Source organism: Vanessa cardui, chromosome Z, assembly GCF_905220365.1.
Source record: "Vanessa cardui chromosome Z, ilVanCard2.1, whole genome shotgun sequence".
NCBI classification, from domain to species: Eukaryota; Metazoa; Arthropoda; class Insecta; order Lepidoptera; family Nymphalidae; genus Vanessa; species Vanessa cardui.
Genome location: NC_061154.1, coordinates 1,658,168 through 1,680,650, shown reverse-complemented (window position 1 = coordinate 1,680,650; position 22,483 = coordinate 1,658,168). Strand labels below are relative to the sequence as shown.

General features: G+C 33.6%; 1 protein-coding gene across 2 annotated transcripts in view; it reads right to left on the bottom strand.

The window, feature by feature from the left end:
* The window catches only part of LOC124543009, a 32,401-nt gene extending 11,426 nt beyond the window's left edge, over positions 1 to 20,975 (bottom strand). Inside the window, exons 1-10 of one of the 2 annotated variants that reach the window (XM_047121001.1) lie at positions 20,902 to 20,975; positions 20,082 to 20,159; positions 18,591 to 18,729; positions 8,382 to 8,601; positions 7,267 to 7,438; positions 5,341 to 5,561; positions 3,367 to 3,568; positions 2,041 to 2,138; positions 1,231 to 1,384; positions 206 to 390 (exon numbers count right to left, since the gene is read on the bottom strand). In XM_047121001.1, the coding sequence (XP_046976957.1) occupies positions 206 to 390; positions 1,231 to 1,384; positions 2,041 to 2,138; positions 3,367 to 3,568; positions 5,341 to 5,561; positions 7,267 to 7,438; positions 8,382 to 8,601; positions 18,591 to 18,729; positions 20,082 to 20,139 (1,449 nt within the window). In that variant the 5' untranslated portion in view covers positions 20,140 to 20,159; positions 20,902 to 20,975. Of the gene's footprint in view, positions 1 to 205; positions 391 to 1,230; positions 1,385 to 2,040; positions 2,139 to 3,366; positions 3,569 to 5,340; positions 5,562 to 7,266; positions 7,439 to 8,381; positions 8,602 to 18,590; positions 18,730 to 20,081; positions 20,160 to 20,723 lie in introns of both variants that reach the window. The other variant, XM_047121000.1, reaches the window with a different exon arrangement.
* Between the last annotated feature and the right edge of the window lie 1,508 nt (positions 20,976 to 22,483).

Sequence of the window (22,483 nt, the reverse complement as noted above, 5' to 3'; positions counted from 1 at the left end):
CTTCTCGGTAGAATCTACTTTCTTAGCCTGTCTGTGGCAGCTTCACTTAATTGTTAAATGACGATTCAAAATTTAAAAGCCTACTTGAATACAGTTTATTTTGATTGATACTTAATAAAACAAAAATATGTAAATAAAAGTTGCAAATATAAAAAAAAAAACTTATGTACAGGGTGTTATTTTTTATTATTAATAATTAACATACCTGTGTATAGCAGGATACGATGACGTCACCGAACATGAAGACGAACATCAGTATAAACGCGACGGTGTAGTCCTTAGACGCGCCCCCACTGAACAAATCTATAAGGGTTCCCGTCAGTAGCGAGAATATACCCCATCCCACGGAACCCCAAAGCCTTTGCTTCCCATACGACGCTATCTTTGTACCTGAAATAGATTATTAGTTAAGTACATTTACTGTGTTTTTTTATGGTATAGGTTGGCGGACGAGCCACCTGTTGTTAAGTGGTCACCATCACCCATGAATATTAACTATTCCTTACATCGTCAATGCGCCACCAACCTTGGGAACAAAGATGTTATGTCCCTTCTGTTGGTAAGTACTGATATAGAATGAAATAAAACGCGTTTGTCTAGAAGAAGCATATTCTTTCCTGCCTTGATACTCTTGTATAGTCATCAGTTATGAGTAATGTAAAAGTAACAGCCTGTAAATGGACTGGACTGTGACTTTCTATTGATGAAAATGTTTGGAACTTACTCCAACAAGCGTTTCATTTTTGGCAGAATTTCATTGAAATTCAAATGAATCATTAACACATATTAAGGACATGAAAATTCAGTTGTCTGAATATGAACCCACAATCATTAGTTCAAGGTATGCGTTTGTTTGGGTCATATCACTCCAAAACTATACGAATTTCTTAAGTTAATTTAAAAGTATTTAAAGGTGTATCTTGTAATCTTTCGAGATGGCCCAGTGGTTAGAACGCGTGCAACTTAACCGATGATTGCGGGTTCAAACCCAGGCAAGCACCGCTGTTTCATGTGCTTAATTTGTCTTTATAATTCATGTCGTGCTCAGCGGTGAAGGAAAACATCGTGAGGAAACTTGCATGTGACAAATTTCATAGAAATTCTGCCACATGTGTATTCCACTAACCCGCATTGGAACTGCGTGGTGGAATATGTTCCAAAACCTTCTCCTCAAAGGGAGAGGCATTTAGCCCAGCAGTGGGAATATACAGGCTGTTGTTGTAATCTTACCGAGTAAGTTAAAGCAGATGGCATCAGCAAATGTAACCACAACTGCTTGCCCGATCCAACTTATGATCATCATCAGGAAAAACATCCAGAACTGTTTCGTGTACTGCGTCTCATTCTTGTGACTCTCTGTACCCGCCCTTAATAATTCGTTTACCTAAAAAAAAATAACGAGAAAATGACATATTTTATTTTTTATTTATAATTTACCTGTTGACTTCTTGGCAGGATATATTAATATAAATAATTGTATTAACTGACATGACTGTATTTTTTTAAATGTTGAAAAAGAGTGACTATTGAGTTTCTTGTCGGTTCTTCTCGGTAGAATCTACTTTCCGAACCGGTGGTAGCTTCACTTAATTGTTAAATGACGATTCAAAAGTGCTTGTAAAAGCCCAATTGAATACAGTTTATTTTGATTTGATTTGATTTGAATTCAACAACTATGATATCCTTCTTATGTAACTTTGAAGGAAGAAGTATGTATAGCTTTCTTTAAGTGTTCATTATGGATATGTTTGAAAAATGACATTTTTTACTATGACAAAGTTGTTATCGAAACTTTAGAAATCAAATTAAAGTTGATATAAATAGTATTATTGTTCTGTGTCTATACTAATAGCACACACACTTCAAATTTGTTATGCTTGTATGTATGGGAAAAGAATCCAATAAAATTGTATCAGTCCAAACTGGGGTTTGACCCAGAATGCTTGGAATCCACGGTCTATATTTACCAACGACAAAATTACATCATCAATATTCTGTACTCAGAGAATTTGCTCAGAAATAGGAGTTATATATACATACCATCTCGTTATCGCACTCTATTTTACAGAACGAGTGAAATTCGTTTAACTTTGGCTCGTAATCTGCTTTGGGTCCACAGTATGGATAGTGAATAGAACCTGAAATATAGATTAAATATACATAATTTTGTAATTTTACATTAACAACCTGTAAATTTTTCTCTACTGGGCTAAGACTTCCCCGTTGCTCCAATGCGGGTTGGTGGAGTACGATGTGAATAGGCTATTTGACTGGGTTTTAAAATTCATATTATTTAGTAGAAGTTAAGGAACCCAGTAAAAGTAGATTTTTTTATTACTAGTACATATTTGAAAAATATCAAATTAAAAATTCCATATTTAAATAACGCACGAAAACGCTACTTGGACAATATGGCGCTGCAATGGGGTCGGTGACGTCACTTTCCTGTATTTTAATCTGTGGTCCATACAGTAGAAAGCAAGGTTTACAAGAAAGTGACTTCATCGTAAGGCCGGTCAATCAGGAGCGTTTTGTGTCACGTGATAAACATTTGAAAAAATGCATTTTTATTAATGGATTTTTGAATAAATTGAGTATTTTCTAGTTTCGTTAGTAAATAACCATTTTTAAACTCATCACAAATTATTTTTCGCATTGTCAAATAGCCTATTAAAAATCGTAACATTTATTAGCTGAGTTAGAACGCGTGCATTTTAACCGATGATTGTGGGTTCAATATTTACATGTGTTTATAATTCATCTCGTGCTCGGCGGTGAAGGAAAACATCGTGAGGAAACCTGCATGTGTCTAATTTCATCGAAATTCTGCCACATGTGCATTCCACCAACCCGCATTGTAACAGCGTGGTGGAATATGTTCCAAACCATCTCCTTAATGGAAGAGGAGGCCTTATCTCAGCAGTGGGAAATGTACAGGCTGTTACTTTACTACTTTACTTTTATTTTATCATTATCTATACATACAATAAAATTGGAGTATCTCTTTGGAATACATATTAAAATAATCGATTCTTACTAAATTTATATGTATGTTCACATAGTACAAATACCAAAACAACTATTTCTTTTAATTTTGTCTGTCTTTGTAATTTCTGGATCGACTGGACCGATTTTGATGAGACTTTCACAGGCAGATAGCTGATGTACTGAGGAGTAACTTAGGCTATTACAATAATTTGTTTGTCAAATTCAAATACATATGAAGTTACGGGCACAGCTAGTTATTATGTATATTGTTACCGTCTATGTACGGGAACACTTAGGTTATATTGGTGCTACGTTTTATGCACTCTATATCCTTTATGGTTTGGCCGTGAAGAGAATTACTTTTCCAATTCAACTCACCGTCTGATAGTTTTATATGTTCAACTTCCATGTACAAGCATTTGTGTTCAGCTAACGTCTTGTGTAACAGCAGCGAGGCGTCGAAGCTCAGGTCTGATGGCAAGCTGTTAACATTGTTCGCCTTGCAAGTTGATGCCTTATCAGCGTTCCAGCTTTCACATATCTCCATAATCACCAACGGGGAGTCTATGGCACATGTCACCTGTCAAAATTAATTATATATTAGCGGAGATGACACTAAGGAATAAAAAAATTTGAAGCTCATATAACAATTTTCTTTTATTATTACTAAATACAAGATTGTATTGAAGATAAAAAAGCGTGGAGTTATTATTTATTGTTTATATAAGAAATGTATTATTGTTTACTGATATTATACACTGAAATTAAAATGGTGGAATAGACAAAATACTAAGATTCTTGTCGTTTTTTCTCAGTAAAATTTACTTTCTAAATGAATGGTATCTTTATGTTTAATTCAACACTAATATGACGATTCAAAGTTGCAACTTATACTTATGAGGTTACCTGAATGGAGTATATTTTTATTTCATATTTGTGCTCAGAACGCATGTTTCTAACCGATGGTTTATGGACCACTGAATTAATTTGTGTTTATAATGTATAAAACCTGCCTATGATTAAATTCAATGAAATTCAGACACGTGTGTCCAAAACTTTTTCCTTACAGGGTGAGGCCTTATTCCAGCACTTTACAGGTTATAACAATTATCAATAAAATAATTGAAAATTTAAATTTTTTAACATTTAATAAATTACATGATCAGATCCATCAACACAATTCCAGACACAATAAACAAAATTGTGGTTTTAACGCTATCTGTGTTATGAGGATGATGAATACATTCATATTTTACATACAAAAATTATCTATTATATCTCCAACGATCATTGCGCAATTGTCTCAAATAGAGATTGGCCACACGTTCCGAAGAGACCCTGACCATATACCCAAACAAGCTTTGGACTGGCACACCCAGGGGTGGTGTCTCCTTTGAACCTGGCGAAGCACCGTGCTGGCAGAGACGGCATCGGAATGATGAATGAGGTGAAACATGAAGCTCAAGATCGATGGCGATGGGGATAAGACATATAGATGGGATAGGGGACACCTCTCACCACTCATCAGATATTCTGCCGCGAAACAACAGTACGCAGTATTGTTGTATTCCGATTTAAAGGGTGAGTGAACCAGTGTAACTACAGGCACAAGGGATATAGCGTCTTAGTTCCCAGGGTGGCACATTGACGATGTAAGGAATAGTTAATATTTCTTACTTGTTGTCTATGGGTGAGGGTGACCACTTACCATCTGGTGGCCCATATGCTCGTCCGTCAACCTATACCATAAAAAAGTAGACATAAGAAATTTATTGTTGTTTTCTGATATATTCTAAAAGTAATTTGGTGAAAAAGTTACTTACAGTGTTTGCTTGGTAGACTAGTTTTGAACGAATTTTAATATAATGAACTTTATATTTAATTCAACACTAATATGACCATTCAAAGTTGCATCTACTTATAGAACAATCGGATCTAACAAATCATCAATTCCAGGCACAACAAACAGACATGGTTTTCTGTTTATTGGGGACGATGACCACATTCATATTTTACGTACAAAAAATATCTATCCAAGAGTCGAGATGGCCCAGTGGTTAGAACGCGTGCATCTTAACGGATGATTGCGGGTTCAAACCCAGGCAAGCACCGCTGATTCATGTGCTTAATTTGTCTTTATAATTCATCTAGTGCTCAGCGGTGAAGGAAAACATAGTGAGGAAACCTGCATGTGACAAATTTCATAGAAATTCTGCCACATGTGTATTCCACCAACCCGCATTGGAACAGCGTGGTGGAATATGTTCCAAACCTTCTCCTCAAAGGGAGAGGAGGCCTTTAGCCCAGCAGTGGGAATTTACAGGCTGTTAATATCTATCCTATCAAACGTACCTCGCAATCACCAATCGATTCGGTTCCACTGGTCACGTTGACCAGAGCGTTGATGTCGTACGAACAGAGACGAAGGTTCAGCATTTGGTCCTCGCAGGTCATGTTCACTTTGGTCGAGTTGATGAGGTTTGAGAGAGCGTTGTCTTCGCAGTTCATTGAGCAAGGTTCGTTGAGGTTCACGTAACCGGTGCCGTTTCTACACTTCGGTGTATACTTGTAGCCTGAAACATGGTTAATGATATTCTCATAAGAACATAGGTCCACTTACATGAGATTACATAATGTTAAACACATACTGATAATATGATGTGTAATGATAGTGATTTTATTTCTTATTTCATAATTACTATAATATATGTAACTACAGGCACAAGGGACATAACATCTTAGTTCCCAAGTTTGGTGGCGCATTGACGATGTAAGGAATAGTTAATATTTCTTACAGTGTCATTGTCTATGGGTGATAGTGAGCACTTACCATCAGGTGGCCCATATGCTCGTCTGCCAACCTATACCATATATATATATATATATATATATATATATATATATATATATATATATATATATTCAGTCAAACATTTAAAAACTGCGTAAGTTTCAATTAGTAACAAAATAAACATAGTTTAATGTGATAAGTTGTCTACTAACTGGAGTCATAATTAGCTGTTTAGCGAGCACTTTGTGTAGTTTCGATCTGTGCGTGCATTATTAAAAAATTCACTCTCATAACTTTTCAAACGTGCCAACCTCAAAAAAGGTTTTATTCAATGTTTACTTGGTGGAAAGTCTTTATTTGTTACATGGAATGGCTAGTGCTACTTAATATTGTCTAATATATATTTATTAAGTTTATTTTTAAAAGTATTTAAACATTCACATTCTTTTATGTTCGGCTAATCATTATATAGTTTTACTACATCAAAACTTATATTTTTTATGTCCATAATTTAAGGTTCTGACTTTAGGTAATTCAAGTTTCTGTCTGTTTCTTAAGTTATGCTTGTTTTGCGAAACATGAAATCTATATTAATATTATAAAGAAAGTATCTCTGGCTGTTTGTCTGTCTCTATTTCACGACCAAACTGCTGAACCGAATTTGATGAAATTTTGCATAAAGCAAACTTGATATCGAAGAAAGAATATAGGCTACTTTTTGCCTGACAACCTACACCCTAAAAAGCTAGCGCAGCCACGGGCGAATACTAGTAATAATAATAAAATAAATATACATATTAAAGTAAGGAAATAGATTTTTTTAAACTTCAATTAGGTGTTTAGTTAAATTTTGAACTGCCAATCGATGGCAAGTTGTATAGTTTATTCTCAGTCGATATTATACGCACATTCATAAACACACAGACAACAAGTCACACTTTTAAAAAACAGATACCGTTCTCTAAAAATGAAATTAGACACAAGCAGGTTTCCACACGATGTTTTCCTTCACCGCCGAGCGCGAGATGAATAATAAACACAAATTAAGCACATGAAATTGTGGTGCTTTCTGGGTTTGAACCCGCAATCATCCGTTAAGATGATTCAATCATCCCGCAATCATCACTTGGTGGTAGGGCTTCGTGCAAGCCCGTCTGGGCAGGTACCACCCACTCATCAGTTATTCTACCGCCAAATAACAGTAGTCAGTATTGTTGTGTTCCGGTTTGAAGGGTGAGTGAGCCAGTGTAACTACAGGCACAAGGGAAATAACATCTTAGTTCCCAAGGTTAGTGGCGCAGTGACGATGTAAGGAATAGTTAATATTTCTCACAGCGTCATTGTCTATGGGTGATGGTACCATCAGGTGGCCATATGCTCGTCCGCCAACCTACACCATAAAAAAAAAAAAAAGATGCAAGCGTTCTTCGCTTCAACTATAAATAATTAACCACTTGCAAAATGCATCGAATAGTATAAGAAATTACCATCAAGCACGACAGAGGAACTGCTCATGTCAACACAGTCATCGATCTCGTTGATCTGATTTATATTGGCGTCGTACTTTATCGACTTGACGTTGTTGTAGCAGTAGCGCGGGATGTGCCAGTGCTCGCACACCGTCTGCCACATCTCAGGCGAGTCCATGTCGCATTTCATCTGACGATACACATAAGGACACTTATAAATAAATAAATATGTGACAACATCACATACATTACTTCGATCCCAATGTAACTAGCTAAAGCACTTGTGTTATGGAACATCAGAAGTAACGACGGTACCACAAACACCGAGACCCAAGACAACATGGAAAACTAATGGTAATCTACATTGACTTGGCCGGGAATCGAACCCGGGACCTCGGAGTGGCGTACCCATGAAAACCGGTGTACACACCACTCGACCACGGAGATCGTCCGTCGATATTTCGACACTACGAACGCCTTGTTCAGAAAGAAATCCCGGTCCGGCTTCACATGGGTTGGACATTTTCAACTATATTTAATATCTTTATTATTGAAATGAAACCTCCTTGGCGGCTTGCATTTGAAATTTTTCCGACATGTCATGTAACGATTATCGTTGTATTTCAAATTATTTACACAAAAACCTTGATGAATTAATTATAAACCTAAGCCTTCCTCATAAATCGCTTTGTCACATAATAACAATTTTTTATCCTATTCGAGAAATAATGGCGAAGTTGCGAAGCGTTTTTAAGCGATAAAAGAAAATCTATGCTCAAAAGCTTATTTTACATTTGGTGATTTTATAGACAGCACACCGTGGGGGTAAAACGATCGCCTCCTGCCTATTTAACATTAGTAAACAATTAAATCTGTCAAAAGATAAGAACACACTGAGATTATTTCGTAGGTTCTTTTTCAAGTTCAGGGTATTTTCTATTCCGATCGTGATTATATTTCACATCAATTTATCATTTATTCAAATAATGAATTTAGTAAACAACAATAATCATCGTAAAATCGCTTGTTATGTATAATGATTTTGGATTATAATTCAACTTTGAAATTTTCATTAATGATATCAAATTACACTTTAATAAATTTATTGATAAAGTATCGAAATCTGTACATACCTTGCATACAGTTGTGGAGTTATCCTTGCCAAGAGTGGTCACTTTACACTGGTCTATCAGGGAAGCGTCTTGGTAACAACTTCTAAGGGTTGAAGCGCCATTACCACAGTCCAAATCAACGGCTGCCTTTGATGCGTTCTCCGGTATGAAATATATCGCCGAGAAACTCACAATCGTTACAACTTGGAAGAGTATGAAGAGAGTTTTTTGAATTTTAAACCTGAAATTATAAAATTTATTACGTATAATTTCGTCATACCTATTTCGTGAAAGATTAGTTTATTACAAGAATATTTAAATTAGTATTATAAATGCAAAAGTAAGTCCTTCTGTTACGCTATCGTGGATTAAGAAGCATTGAACCTTTTTTTTAAATCCTTTTTTAATGGTATAAGTAGCGAACGAGTTGGAATGCTCATGACCTGGAAAGTGACTACCACACTCATATTCATCTCTAAAATCGGAAGACTTGCAGGTGGATTAGGTGCGAAGCAAAGCTGGAAGAGGTTGCCCTATGATATCTGCTTCCCTTGCACACAAGTGATGAACGCCACTGATTAATTTTTTTAACCGACTTCAAAAAAAGGAGGAGGTTCTCAATTCGTCGGGGCCTTTTTTTTTTTTTTATTTTTTATGTATGTTACCGAATTACTCGAAGATGGCTGGGCCGATTTTGACAATTCTTTTTTTGTTTGAAAGGGCATGTTTTACAGGTGGTCCCATTGTCAGGAGATCAGGATCTGATGATGGGATCCTGGAGAAATCGAGGGAACTCCTCAAATTTTATAGGCACACCTATAGTGATTTCGGTTTTATTCAAAGTGCCTTGGTCATATGCTCACAAAAATTGACATTTGATGAAGTGGAACTGATGATGAAGACCACAACTGGTAATTAGAACCTATTAGTACCTAAGTAATTATTTTACGGGTTTAGTTCTATTTCTTTAAGATAGTCGCCAAGCAATTGATGTTAGTAAACATGCCTATGATGAAGTCTAGCTGATGGTGGACTACCAGGAGAATTCCTCAATGTTTAACGGCATTGCATCGGGAAAAATGGTATTGTCTAATTGGCGATGAGCAGTTAACATTAGGCTATTGTAACTTAGGTAACGCTTAATTTGAGTTGCAGTCCACATCGTATTGAAACGGCGTTGAGTTATGTTCAGAGTCGAAAGCCGAAATGTACTGAGTATAATAAAGTGAATGACAAACACTACCAATTGTAATTATAAATAACAAAACAACACTGAAAAGCATTAAATAAATTTTTATAAATAAAAAAAAACCGCCTTCAAAAATGAACTAAAAAGAAAAAAATTATCAGTTACATCCATATCCAATTTATGATTTTTTAATCACCTTTTGAAGTCGGTGCCAATAAATAGATTTAGTTTTTGTATGTATGTATTATGTACCTATATTAGCAATGTTGGCACCGACTTTGAGAGGTGATTAAAAAATCGTAAATGGGATATGGATGTAACTGATTATTTTTTTCTTTTTAGTTCATTTTTGAAGGCGGTTTTTTTTTATTTATAAAAATTTATAGTACTATCTTATAGTAAACTATGTGAAGGTTCCGTACCCTTACACATTTTTTATATATCTATATTTTTGATTAAAGTATACACAAAAAATCGAAAACCTACATCATCATTATTCTAGATCAACGGGATTTTTTCCCTACGCAAATTGGTTTGCGAATGTTTGAGAAATACAAGATAAACGTTTTATTGATTGCGTAAACCTAGATCTTCAGATAGAAAAACAATAAATTATATTAAATCTAGTATTATTTGCCAATTAATTTCCGGATAATCTATCAACGTTGGATACATATAGTGCATTAAAAGATAAATAAGTCATCATCAACAACAACAACAGCCTTTAAATGCCCACTGCTGGGCTAAAGGCCTCCTCTCCCTTTGAGGAGAAGGTTTTTGGAACATTTTCCACCACGCTGTTCCAATGCGGGTTCGTGGAATACACATGTGACAGATTTTCTATCAAATTTGTCAAATGCAGGTTTCCTCACGATGTTTTCCTTCACGGCTGAGCACGATATGAATTATAAAGACAAATTAAGCGCATGAATCAGCGGTTCTTGCCTGGGTTTGAACCCGCAATCATCGGGTAAGATGCACGCGTTCTAACCACTGGGCCATCTCGACTCTTTACATATCTAATATATTAGATATGTAAGTGGACTTATAAGTAATCATTTTATGAAAATAGGTTGGCGAACGGAGAAGTATAGCACCTGATGGTAACTAGTCACCATTCATAGAAACTATTAGGTCTAGGGCGAATCTTCGCTTTTATTCAAAAGTTTTTTTTTTTTTGCAACCTGTGACATTACTTTTTTTATTTCATTTAATTGTGAACTGCCAGTCACTCTTTTATATTTGACGCCTAAATGACGAAACATTTTTAAATGAAATTTTTAATATTAAATATTATACATAAGTTCAGTAAAAAATTAAGTTTGACGATGTCTTTATTGATTTTTACTTTTATCATTTTTTTTTTGTTATTCAGCTGTTGCAACTCGCTAATCAGCCATTATTTTTCCTGCTTACTAAAATTAAATCTTTGTTAAATTGTTACAGTTTAAATTTTAATTTATTGCAATCAAGAGCCCTTATTAATATTTAATAATTAATAAATAATTTTTATTCTTCACGCCTATAGATGGACTCTTAGGAATGAGAACATAACCGATTTTTCATGTGCATCTATCGTCCCACAATTTCTGAGACAAAAACGGCTTACGCTATCAATACATAGATTGGCGTCGTCAAAAATTTTAATAATAATTATATGGCCAATACGCCACCAATATTAGAAACGATGACCTCCGTAGTCGAGTAGTATGTATGTATATGTACACCGGTTTTCATGGGTACACCACTCCGAGGTCCCGATCGAGGGTTCGATTCGAGTCGATGTAGAAAAAGTTCATTAGTTTTCTATGTTATCTTGAATCTGGGTGTTTGTGGTCGTTTTTTCTGATTTTCCATAACACAGGATATATTTATTTAAATAATTGTATTTAATATGAGTTTGTATTTTCTAAATGTTAAAAAATTTTAACTACTGAGTTTCTTGCCGGTTCTACTCGGTACAATCTACTTTCCGAACCAGTAGTAGCTTCACTTAATTGTAAAATGACGATTTAAAAGTGCTTGTACAAGCCTACTTGAATAAAGTTTATTTTGATTTGATTTGATAATATTACGAACGACGACCTCCGTGGTCGAGTAGTTTGTACACCGGTGTGTTTCATGGGTACACTCCTCCGAGGTCCCGGGTTCGATGTAGAACAAGTTCATTAGTTTTCTATTTTGTCTTGAATCTGGGTGTTTGTGGTCGTTACTTCTGATTTTCCATAACACAACTGCTTTAGATACTTATATTGGGATCAGAGTAATGTATGTGACGTTGTCCAATATTTATCTCATGTATAAAATCTCATATTCCTTGTGGCTCTTGATACTCAGTATAAAATATGATCAGGATACCGTAAGTACTTATAATATTAATATTTACGATATTGGTTAGGAACGCAATATATCTCGTTCTACGTTCCTCATATATTGTTAAGGGCTGCGCGACCTTTGCCCTTTGCACGACATAGTTTCCCTGTCCCTGAGGTAAATGTGAAATCTCATTACGCGAGACCGCATACAAAATTGGAATTTAATTTAAAAATTGTACATACTAGAAGAGCTGAGACGACCCAGTGGTTAGAACGCGTGCATCTTAACCGATGATTGCGGGTTCAAACCCAGACAAGCACCGCTATATATATGTGCTTAATTTGTGTTTATAATTCATCTCGTGCTCGGTGGTGAAGGAAAACATCGTGAGGAAACCTGCATGTGTCAAGTTCATCGAAATTCTACCACACGTGCATTTCACTGGTGGAATATGTTCCAAAACCTCTCCTTAATGGAAGAGGAGGCCTTATCTCAGCAGTGGGAAATTTACAGGCTGTTACTTTACTTTTTAGTTTACTTACATACTAGAAATTGTACCTATGCCTTAACAATCTTATAAATTAAAAGCGTCAGCCGATTTTTCAGTAGCAGTGATTTTCTCATAAAAAAACGTAAACCTAATTTTGAAGATCTTCAGCCAGAATTATTGATCGCAATTTATTAAATTGTTATGATTTAAAAAAAAATATTTAGAAATTGAAAGAAGTTACTGGCCACGTAGACGATGCACTGGTTATATATCTGATAAAAAAAAATACAAATCGTTCATACAGACATTGGTTTCGAAATTTGAAAAAAGTGTTAGAGCTCTTTATTTCCCCACGTCAATTCCACAATATTCCTTATCACGCTGTCACGCTGTAATCAAATAATAAGTATCGCTGTACAATTATATTGCTTAATAGATGGTAACTGTTTGTGTTATCAACAGTTATCTTAATCTCCTTATGATGGTTTAAAATATATGTTCGGTATGTTATGGGATTGCTATGACATCAGATGATAGTATTATCTGTTTTATATCGAGATTAGATTTCGTCGCAACGTATGCGTATTTTAAAGCCGTTCATATTACCGAATGTTAAGAAATACGATGATTGTATGAGAGTTAGATATTCATTCAAACGATACATATGTACTTGTTTTCATCAATTTTAATTGAAGGAATGATAATAAGACATTTACGTTTGCCATGGAATTTTCTAATAGCTAAACTATATTATGTACTATTATTTATTTATTATTATTATTTATAATACAAAACTATTCCATTATCTATATCAACTTTAATTATACGCGAATAACGGGAATTTTTCGAATATCTTATATTAATAAAGCAAGCCGGTTTAGACCCAGTGACTGTGGCACTTAAAAAAATGTTTATGGTCTCATTTTGAAGAGTCTCAGTTGTAGATGTGCAGAATATTGTTGACGACCTCCGTGGTCGAGTAGTCGATAGTGTGTACACAGGTATTCATTGGTACGCCACTCCGAGGTCCCTGGCTCGATTCCCGACCAAGTCGATGTATATTACGATTAGTTTTCTATGTTGTCTCGGGTCTGGGTGTTTGTGGTACCGTCGTTACTTCTGAATTTCCATAACACAAGTGCTTAAGCTACTACTACTACTACTTTACTTGGTGGCAGGGCTTTGTGCTAGCCCGTCTGGGTAGGTACCACCCACTCATCAGTTATTCTTCCGCCAAATAACAGTATTCAGTATTGTTGTGTTCCGGTTTGAAGGGTGAGTGAGCCAGTGTAACTACAGGCACAAGGGACATAACATCTTAGTACCCAAGTTTGGTGGCACATTGACGATGTAAAGAATAGTTAATATTTCTTACAGCGTCATTGTCTATGGGTGATGGTGACCACTTACTATCAGGTGGCCCATATGCTCGTTCGCCAACCTATACCATAAAAAAAACTTACATTGGAATCAGAGTAATGTATGTGACGTTGTCTTATATTTATTTAGTATATTATTTATGATAATATTAAACAGGAATCTTGATTGCAAGTTGCTAAATGGTTTAACAAAGAATTAATTTTAGAGAGCGAAAAAATCTTTACTGAGCGATTAATGAAGGGTCCTACGACTGTCTAAGAAAAACGTCGTATCTATTTGATGTTAAAATTATCATCATTAAAAGCAGTTTCATAATTTTGGTGCCAAATGTAGTCCATAATGAATGTCATAGATTATTGAAGCTCACATCAAATGCCAAACTAAAATTGCATGAAGATTCAAGGCGTTCGAAGGAGGTTTTACTATGTAATAATATTATATAAGTTTTCATACTGACGTGACAGAATTCAACTTTATACGTATTATAAAAGTTACTCTTGAATTAGATTAGAGATTATTGGACACATGACAAAGGAACGAAGATTTAAGTTTGCTTTTATGTTATAAAAATTGGTTGAATCATGTTACAATAAATACTAATCATTATGTAAATTCAGCGACTTTAGATAATGATCAATGTTTATAGCGTGTTATTTATTTGTTTATCTTTATTGTTTTGTTTTTTATTATTATTATTTTAGTCGATTTTTACTTTCATTTCTTGTTAAATATTGCCTTAATTACATAGTATAAAACAAAGTCGCTTATCGCTGTCTGTCCCTTATGTATGCTTAGATCTTTAAAATTACAACGGATTTGGATGCGGTTTTTTTTAATTAATAGATTGATTTAATAGTAAGGTTTATACATGTAATATATGTGTTTATATATGTATAGTATATGTATTTATATATATAATAAGGTGAGCCAGTGTAACTACAGACACAAGGGACATAACATCTTAGATCCTAAGGTTGGTGGCACATTGACGATGTAGGGAATAGTTTAGTTTTTCTAACAGCTTCATTGTCTATGGGTGGTGGTGACCACTTACCATCAGGTGGCCCATATGTTCGTCCGCCAACCTATACCATAAAAAAATTTAGGAGATAAATACTAATTTTGTAAGTTTCTACCGTGATGTCGTAAAAAGCACATTCTGTAGTATGTTTAGTATCAGCATTGCATCCGTGCGAAGCCGTGGCGAGTCAGTAGTATTTTTAAATTATGAATACATTATAATTACATAGTTGATTGATAATTAATTATTCTTTTAGGTTATTAGAGAATTTTTACCGAAAATATCGTTTAATAAGCTTATTTAAATCAAATGTGTTTGCTGATTTATTATTTCGTCTGTTCAATATACAAAGCATATACATTTCAAAACCAAATTAGTGCAAATCAAAATATAGAGTTTTCGTATAGTGTTTTCAAGGGCCGAGATCGACAAGCATACATAAACAAAAAAAAAAAAAATGTCTGTCTGTTTGTACTGGCTAATCTCTAGCTAACGATTTTGACTTTCATATATAGCTGATGTAATAAGGAGTAGCTTAGGCTACAACATAATTATTTTTTTTAAATTCAAACGCGCACAACGTCGTGGGCATATAATAATAAGTACACCAATAGCTATATATGTGCTTTGTACAAATATCATGTATTAATAGAATAGAATATAAAATTGGAATTGCTGGGGGTATGCAATGTATTATGTAAATGTCAACATATATGTCTCGCTATAATAGCTCTCTGAAGTTATTCTTGGTCCAAAGACTCGTGAAATGAACTATCGTTAAAAATAATCCCCTTATAGAGATCTTCTTTCTAGAATCATTCATTCATTAGTGTTGAGATGGGTGTCTGATCATCGCCTACACTTTATTATATAAACACTCGAATGATATACACAAACATGAATGAAGGTATAGCAAAAATAAATCAATTCTGGTATCTGATGTATGTGCAATTATTGTTTCAGAAATTTGGAATAATCAATTTAATTACATGTTTTATTTATATTTTAATTGTATAAAATTAAAACGATCATCGCGTTAAAACTAAGTCGCTTCGCCGTCTGTCGATCTATAACAAACAACAGCCTGTAATCTTTCCACTGCTGGGCTAAGGCCTCCTCTTACTTTGAGGAGAAGGTTTGGAAGATATTTCATCACGCTGTTCCAATACGTGTTGGTAGAATACACATGTAGCACAATATGAAATTAGACACATGCCGATTTCTTCACGATGTTTTCCGAGCACGAGATGAATTTACACAAATCAAGTACATGAATATTCAGCGCTGCTTGTCTGGGTTTGAAGCCGCAATCATCGATTAAGATGCACGAGTTCTAACCACGGGACCATCTCGGCTATCGATCTGAACGGGATAAAATTAAAAACTACTAAATGTATTTACATATGGTATTCACGCAATAATCTGTTATTCGTGAGGTTCAAACGTTATAAGAACTGAGATCTTGTACATTTTGTACAAATTGACTGTTGACAATTATTAAAGATGTTAGAAAAAAGACAAATTCAAATTAGGAATTTGTGTGATTTTCATTTGTTTTTGTTGTTGTTAAAATGAGTGAATCTAAAGAAGAAATTCGATACATTTTAAAATTTTACTATAAAAAAGGTAAAAATGCAACTCAAGCCGCGAAAAAAATTTGTGATGTTTATTGACCTAATGCAGTATCTGTGAGAGTAACGCAAGTTTGGTTTAAGCGTCTTCAAGCCGGAAATTTTGATATCAAAGATGCATCTCGCTCTGGTCGCCCTGTTACGGACAAAATTGATGCCATTTTTGAAAAAGTGGAGCAAGATCGGCATATTAGTAGTTACGATGTAGCTGAAGAACTGGCAATTGACCACAAAACGGTTTTGACTCATTTGAATAAAGCTGGGTACAAAAAAAGGTCGATATATGGGTGCCTCATGAACTCACTGAAAGAAACCCAATGAACCGTGTACTCATTTGTGATTCTTTATTACGACGTAATGAAACCGAACCATTTTTGAAGAAGCTGATAACTGGTGATGAAAAGTGGATCACATACGACAAGAACGTGCGAAAAAGATCGTAGTCAAAGGCCGGTCAAGCTTCACAGACTGTGGCAAAACCCGGATTAACTCGCAACAAGGTAATGCTGTGTGTATGGTGGGATTGGAAGGGCATCATTCATTATTAGCTGTTACCGCCCGGCAGGACCATCGATTCAGAACTGTATTGCGAACAATTGATGAGATTGAAGCAAGAAATTGAGAGAAAGCGGCCAGAATTGATCAACAGAAGGGGTGTGGTTTTTCACCATGACAACGCTAGACCTCACACATCTTTAGCCACTCAACAAAAATTACGAGAGTTTGGCTGGGAGGTATTAATGCATCCGCCGTATAGTCCTGACCTTGCACCTTCAGATTTTCATCTGTTTCGGTCTCTGCAGAATTCCTTAGGCAGTGTCAGGTTAACATCACGAGAGGACTGCCAAAACCACTTGTCGCAGTTTTTCGATCAGAAGCCCCAAAATTTTTACAGCAATGGGATCATGTCACTACCAACAAGATGGCAAAAAGTTATGGAACAAAATGGCACCTACATACTTTAGTCAAATGTAAATAAACTATAAAAAAAACTTTTTGAATTTTCATATAAAATACGAAGAAACTTTTTCCTCAACCTATTATGTATAGATTGAATAAGTTAAGGTGTGACTAACAAACAAATTTACTTTCTTAATTTTAATAATAATAATAATCTGATTATAAAGTATAGTATCTAATAATAATAATATAAGTATAGTATCTAATCTAATAGATTCTTTTAAGTTGATAATTCCACCATACAATATTTTTGACAGCAAAACAATGGCTCATATCAACTGACCGTAGCTTGGAAAATGTTAGCCAGAGAGAAAATTCTGACAAGCGTTACAATAGAAATAAGAGCTCGGATTTTTACTGACCTGTTCGTTAAGTTAACATGCCCTAGTTGAAAGTATCGATTTTATTGTATCCCGCGAAACTAGTCACGGAGTAGCGTTGATTAATTTTACTCATTGTAAATGATATCTACAATCTGATCATAATTTTGTGAATGATTATGTTACCATTATATTAATAAAACAAAGTCATAATTGTATCACGAATGTACAATATAGTACCTATGTATTACCTCACTAAAATGAGTTTGAGTCTGAGTTTTTTTTTGACTAAACTCTCGCGGTAAAAATCAACGTCGCACGTGTCTGTACGCTCAGATTTTTTATGTACTTTAAAATATTTTAATTCCATTTTCAGCCATTAAGAGCATGAATTAAGAGGAAGTTCTATAAGTAATCATAGTAAAGAAAAACGGATGCTGTCAAATTCAATTTTTTTTATATACTGCTTTTAAATTTGGAATATACATGCCAGTATATAATATTTAAATATAAGATAAAAATTAATAATAGCTTTATTGTCGTCCGTAAATTCAATTCTATAAGACAATACGCTACATATATCGAACTGTAGTAAATGTTGGCGTGATTTGCAACTGATAGCACATGACGTTGCACACAAAAAAAATTACAAATTCATAATTCTTTGACTCTCACAATCCAATAGGATCTCAAATATAATACGCTCGTATAGAGTTCAACTGTAAAGCAACTGCTTTTATCACTTCTAAAATCCATAAAAAAAGAACTTACTTTCGCATTAATAACATTAATAAGGATTAATGTATTTAGATACAATCATTTTAGTACCTTATCAAACAGAATTTCAAATACCCACAATTCAGATGTACAAATAAATCTTGTACGACGTATTTAAAAAAAAATACGATAAAATATATATTTACCTGTCCGCAATTACACCGAACAGCGGTTTAGCGACGAGTCCGAATATTGGCAGGATGGTGTAAATCAAGCCAACCGTTGCAGACGTGAAGCCTAGCTGGCGAGCATATGTCGACAAATATGGTACAAGTGGGGCCGTTCCTGTAAACGATTGATATTTAAAAAGAAACACTTTATAGGTCTGTTTGGGACCTAGTTGAAGGATGCCCTAATTTTAATAAGTAGGGCAGTTCTTTGACCCAGTGATAAATGATACTCGTATCAATCACAGTTTTTAGTTTAGTTTGATAAAGAAATAATTTGATAAACTAATCGCTACTTTAAAAATACTTTGAATTGAGAATGTATATTGCAAATTAATCATCATTGTTTGTAATTAAGAATAGAAATATAACAATTTGTACGGATATGAAGCAATATTTTTTTTATGATTAATTAACTATCAGATAATTAAAAACATAGCTTTAAATATTTAAATATATTGTACAAGACCCATTTATTAAGGTCAGCTCTCAGCAATAAGCCTTCCAACAGTCAATTATAACACAATTGCTAGCGACATCCATCAACTTTTAAATTCAAAAAATTCAGCGTATGTATATTTAAAAAAAATAATTAATTCCTGGTTTATACAATTAAGCTACATATTATTTTTTTTTACAAGAGAACTTGTGAATTATATCAATTGCAAAATGAAATTATGTGAAACACAACTTAAGTGTTATGCTTATAATATAACATTATTAGTAGTGATTGCCCATTGTTTTCAATCTTAAATGATGATTCCAAATTTCAATCCGGGCAAGCAATGTATTTCATATGTTTATATTTGTCTTATAATATATCTTATGCTTGGTGGTTTAGAAAATCATTGTGTAGAAATTGGCAGTTGAAAATTTGCATTGTAATGTGTGTTAACCAACGCTATTTGGAGCCAGTATGTTACTAGAGAGCTTTTGTAGTGGGACATCAAGAGGCTTCTTTCTTCACAAGTATTAAAGGAAGAAAAGCATGTTTTTATACAATTGATATGTTTACCGTACCATCATATTATTTTTCTCTAATCTAAAAATTATATATATTTGTCAAATTCGTTAAATAAAAAGGGGTTTGGTTACAATCATTGTACATAGTTTTGCATCAAACTATGTGCAGTCCTAATAATATGGTGTTAGATGGTACATATTTTCATGTTACAATACCCGATTATTTAACATGAAATATTAATCACTAGTAATAAGCAAGAATAATTGACAATGGCGAGTTGTATATCAACATATATCTATTGTCTCGCTACTTTATTCTCTCGTTGAAAAACTAAATGGATTTTCTGTCATCGGTGGAATGATGTAGTGTATTTTTGTGTAATATATCAAAATGTACTACAGCAAATGCACAAATAGGATAGTTTATAAGTTAAAATATGTGTTTATACCGACAAATACATATTTCTTAAACTCTATATGTAAATATAATGTGAAATTAATATTTACCTGCATTGAATAGAAAAAAGTGCCCCTTTATGGGCAATAACTTTTTGTTAACCGTCATTTTTAGTTACAGCTTTAATTCTGAAATAAACAATTCCATTTTACTTCATGTCATTTGTTATACCAAGGACAAACTACTTATACATCAATTTTAACAAGATAAAAAATTCGCCATCGTCTTCAAAATTATTTTAGCCTTGTGAGTCTTAACTAATAAACTTTCCACTGCTTGCCTAACAACAAATGTTATTGTTTTATTTTGTACTTCAATTTATTGATCATTACATTTATGAACTTGAGTACAATTGTAGTGTTATTCGATCTTATGAAGCAATTTTTGGGGTTGCTTTTTTGATGAGTTTTAACATGTTTCTCTATTAAAAGTTTAACTAAAAATAAGTTCAAAGTACAAACTGGCAATCGGCAAAAGGGACAAACAAATCGCTTCGTACGGGTCACGCAGGTCAACTATTCAAAAATAAATTTCCGAGAATCACCTTCGCCGAAAGCTATACTTGTTTTGAGCGAAAAGTAAAAAAGAAACAAGCATTGCACAATTTTATCGTGTTCTTCTTTCGCTTGCTGCGTTTTTATACAAATATGTACTTTGGATTTATGCAACAGTATAATTAATAAATCTATTACCTTAACAAATCCAAATTCCTATGAGAAAAATAATATATCACTTTTTTTGTAATAACAATATAACGTTAAGCTCTTAAAACGATATACTAAACATTAATATTTAACATGTACTTTAAGTTTTTATTTTTAATTAACACATTTGAGAAAAACACATGTTTTAAGACATGATTTCACTCACAGGATGGTGCAGTAGCAGTATTCCAGTTTCCACTGTACAAAATGCAAATTGAGAACTCGATAAATAAAATCTCGTTGTTGCCAGGTAGTGCTAACTAAATCTCCCTAAAACATTATTAAAATCACCCGTTTTTCAACTTATAATAAGTTTTATTTTAACCTTGTAATCTTTATAATATTCTTAATACTCAAATAAACTCTATTTTAAATAAAAATAAAATGATTCTAAAAAACCTTTGACCAAATTATTATTTTTCTAATGTGTTTTTGTCTTTATGTTGTTTCATTTCGATATATAAAAAGACTGACCCTGATCGATCCTATCTCGACAGATTTTTTGAGACTTCGGAACCTTAACCACCTAATCGTATAATGCAGCAACACATAAGTTTCTCCAATGACCTCAATTGTTGTACAATTACAATACTCACTACGCGAACGTTATGGTATCTATATAAAATACGTTAAGAGCTTAAGACATTCGAAAACATTCTCCTCCTATATTCTAGTTTACCGGTCAGCAGTTCCAAGTATCACTGAATTCTGTCATTTGCTATGACCATGAAAGAGTCGTAGATAGTTTATAAAATTTTCTTTGACTCTTCGTCTCTATTTGTTTTAGAGGTTAAATATGTATCGACTACGCATGGGTTTATTAAAGCCTCATACTGTAAAATATATTTCTCATTTTTAAATATTTTATGTAATGCACAAATTTAAAAGCAATACGGACCTTTTCAAGCAACTGTCGACACAATTTCAGTTGCGTAGAAGTTAAGATAATTTTTTGCTTAAATAGCATGCAGTGCATTTTCGATGCTTCGTATCACTGGTGGAGGGATGCTTAGGTATTCCTTTCCACGTCTACAAAATATTTAAACGACAAAACAAATTTGTTTCATAGCATAATTTAGGTTTTGTCTAGATTATATCCGCTATGTAGCCTTTCTTGAAGGTTTTGTAGTGAATTTGAGCAGATAATTTATCATTCTTACTGTTTCTACACCTTAAATATTGAGACTTCAAAAATGTTTATACATATCATTTTCCATAGATTTTTGCCAAAGAGACCATAAAAAAGAAAAATACCATTAAATAAAGAAAATAAAGGATGCGTAAGTTATATGAACTTTATAAATTTAGGGAAAAATTATTAAGCTGGCAGCACTGATTTTACCTGTCAAAATCAATAATTATTACCAACATAAACAAGATCATATAAAATTTTGCAGTGCAGGCAACTTAATGAATAAAACGTAGTATGTAATTATTTTGTAAAAAAAATAAGGTCTTTTGTGATGGTATTCGAAGATTCCCATAATTATCGCTTCATTGCTCAATCTGCGTGGAATTCATAGGAATCTAAACATTTGAAAACATCCTAGAATTTTAGGATTTTTGGAGATAATATTTTTTAAGAAGTCTTGAGAATTTTAAGCTAGGAAGCAATGACATTCTAATAAATTTACTAGGACATTATTGCTAAGAAGTATATTATTTTGAATGAGAAAATATATTAAACAGATTCGTCACATTTTAAGAATTTATTTCGTGATACTTGTATTGATATAAGTTTATTTTTC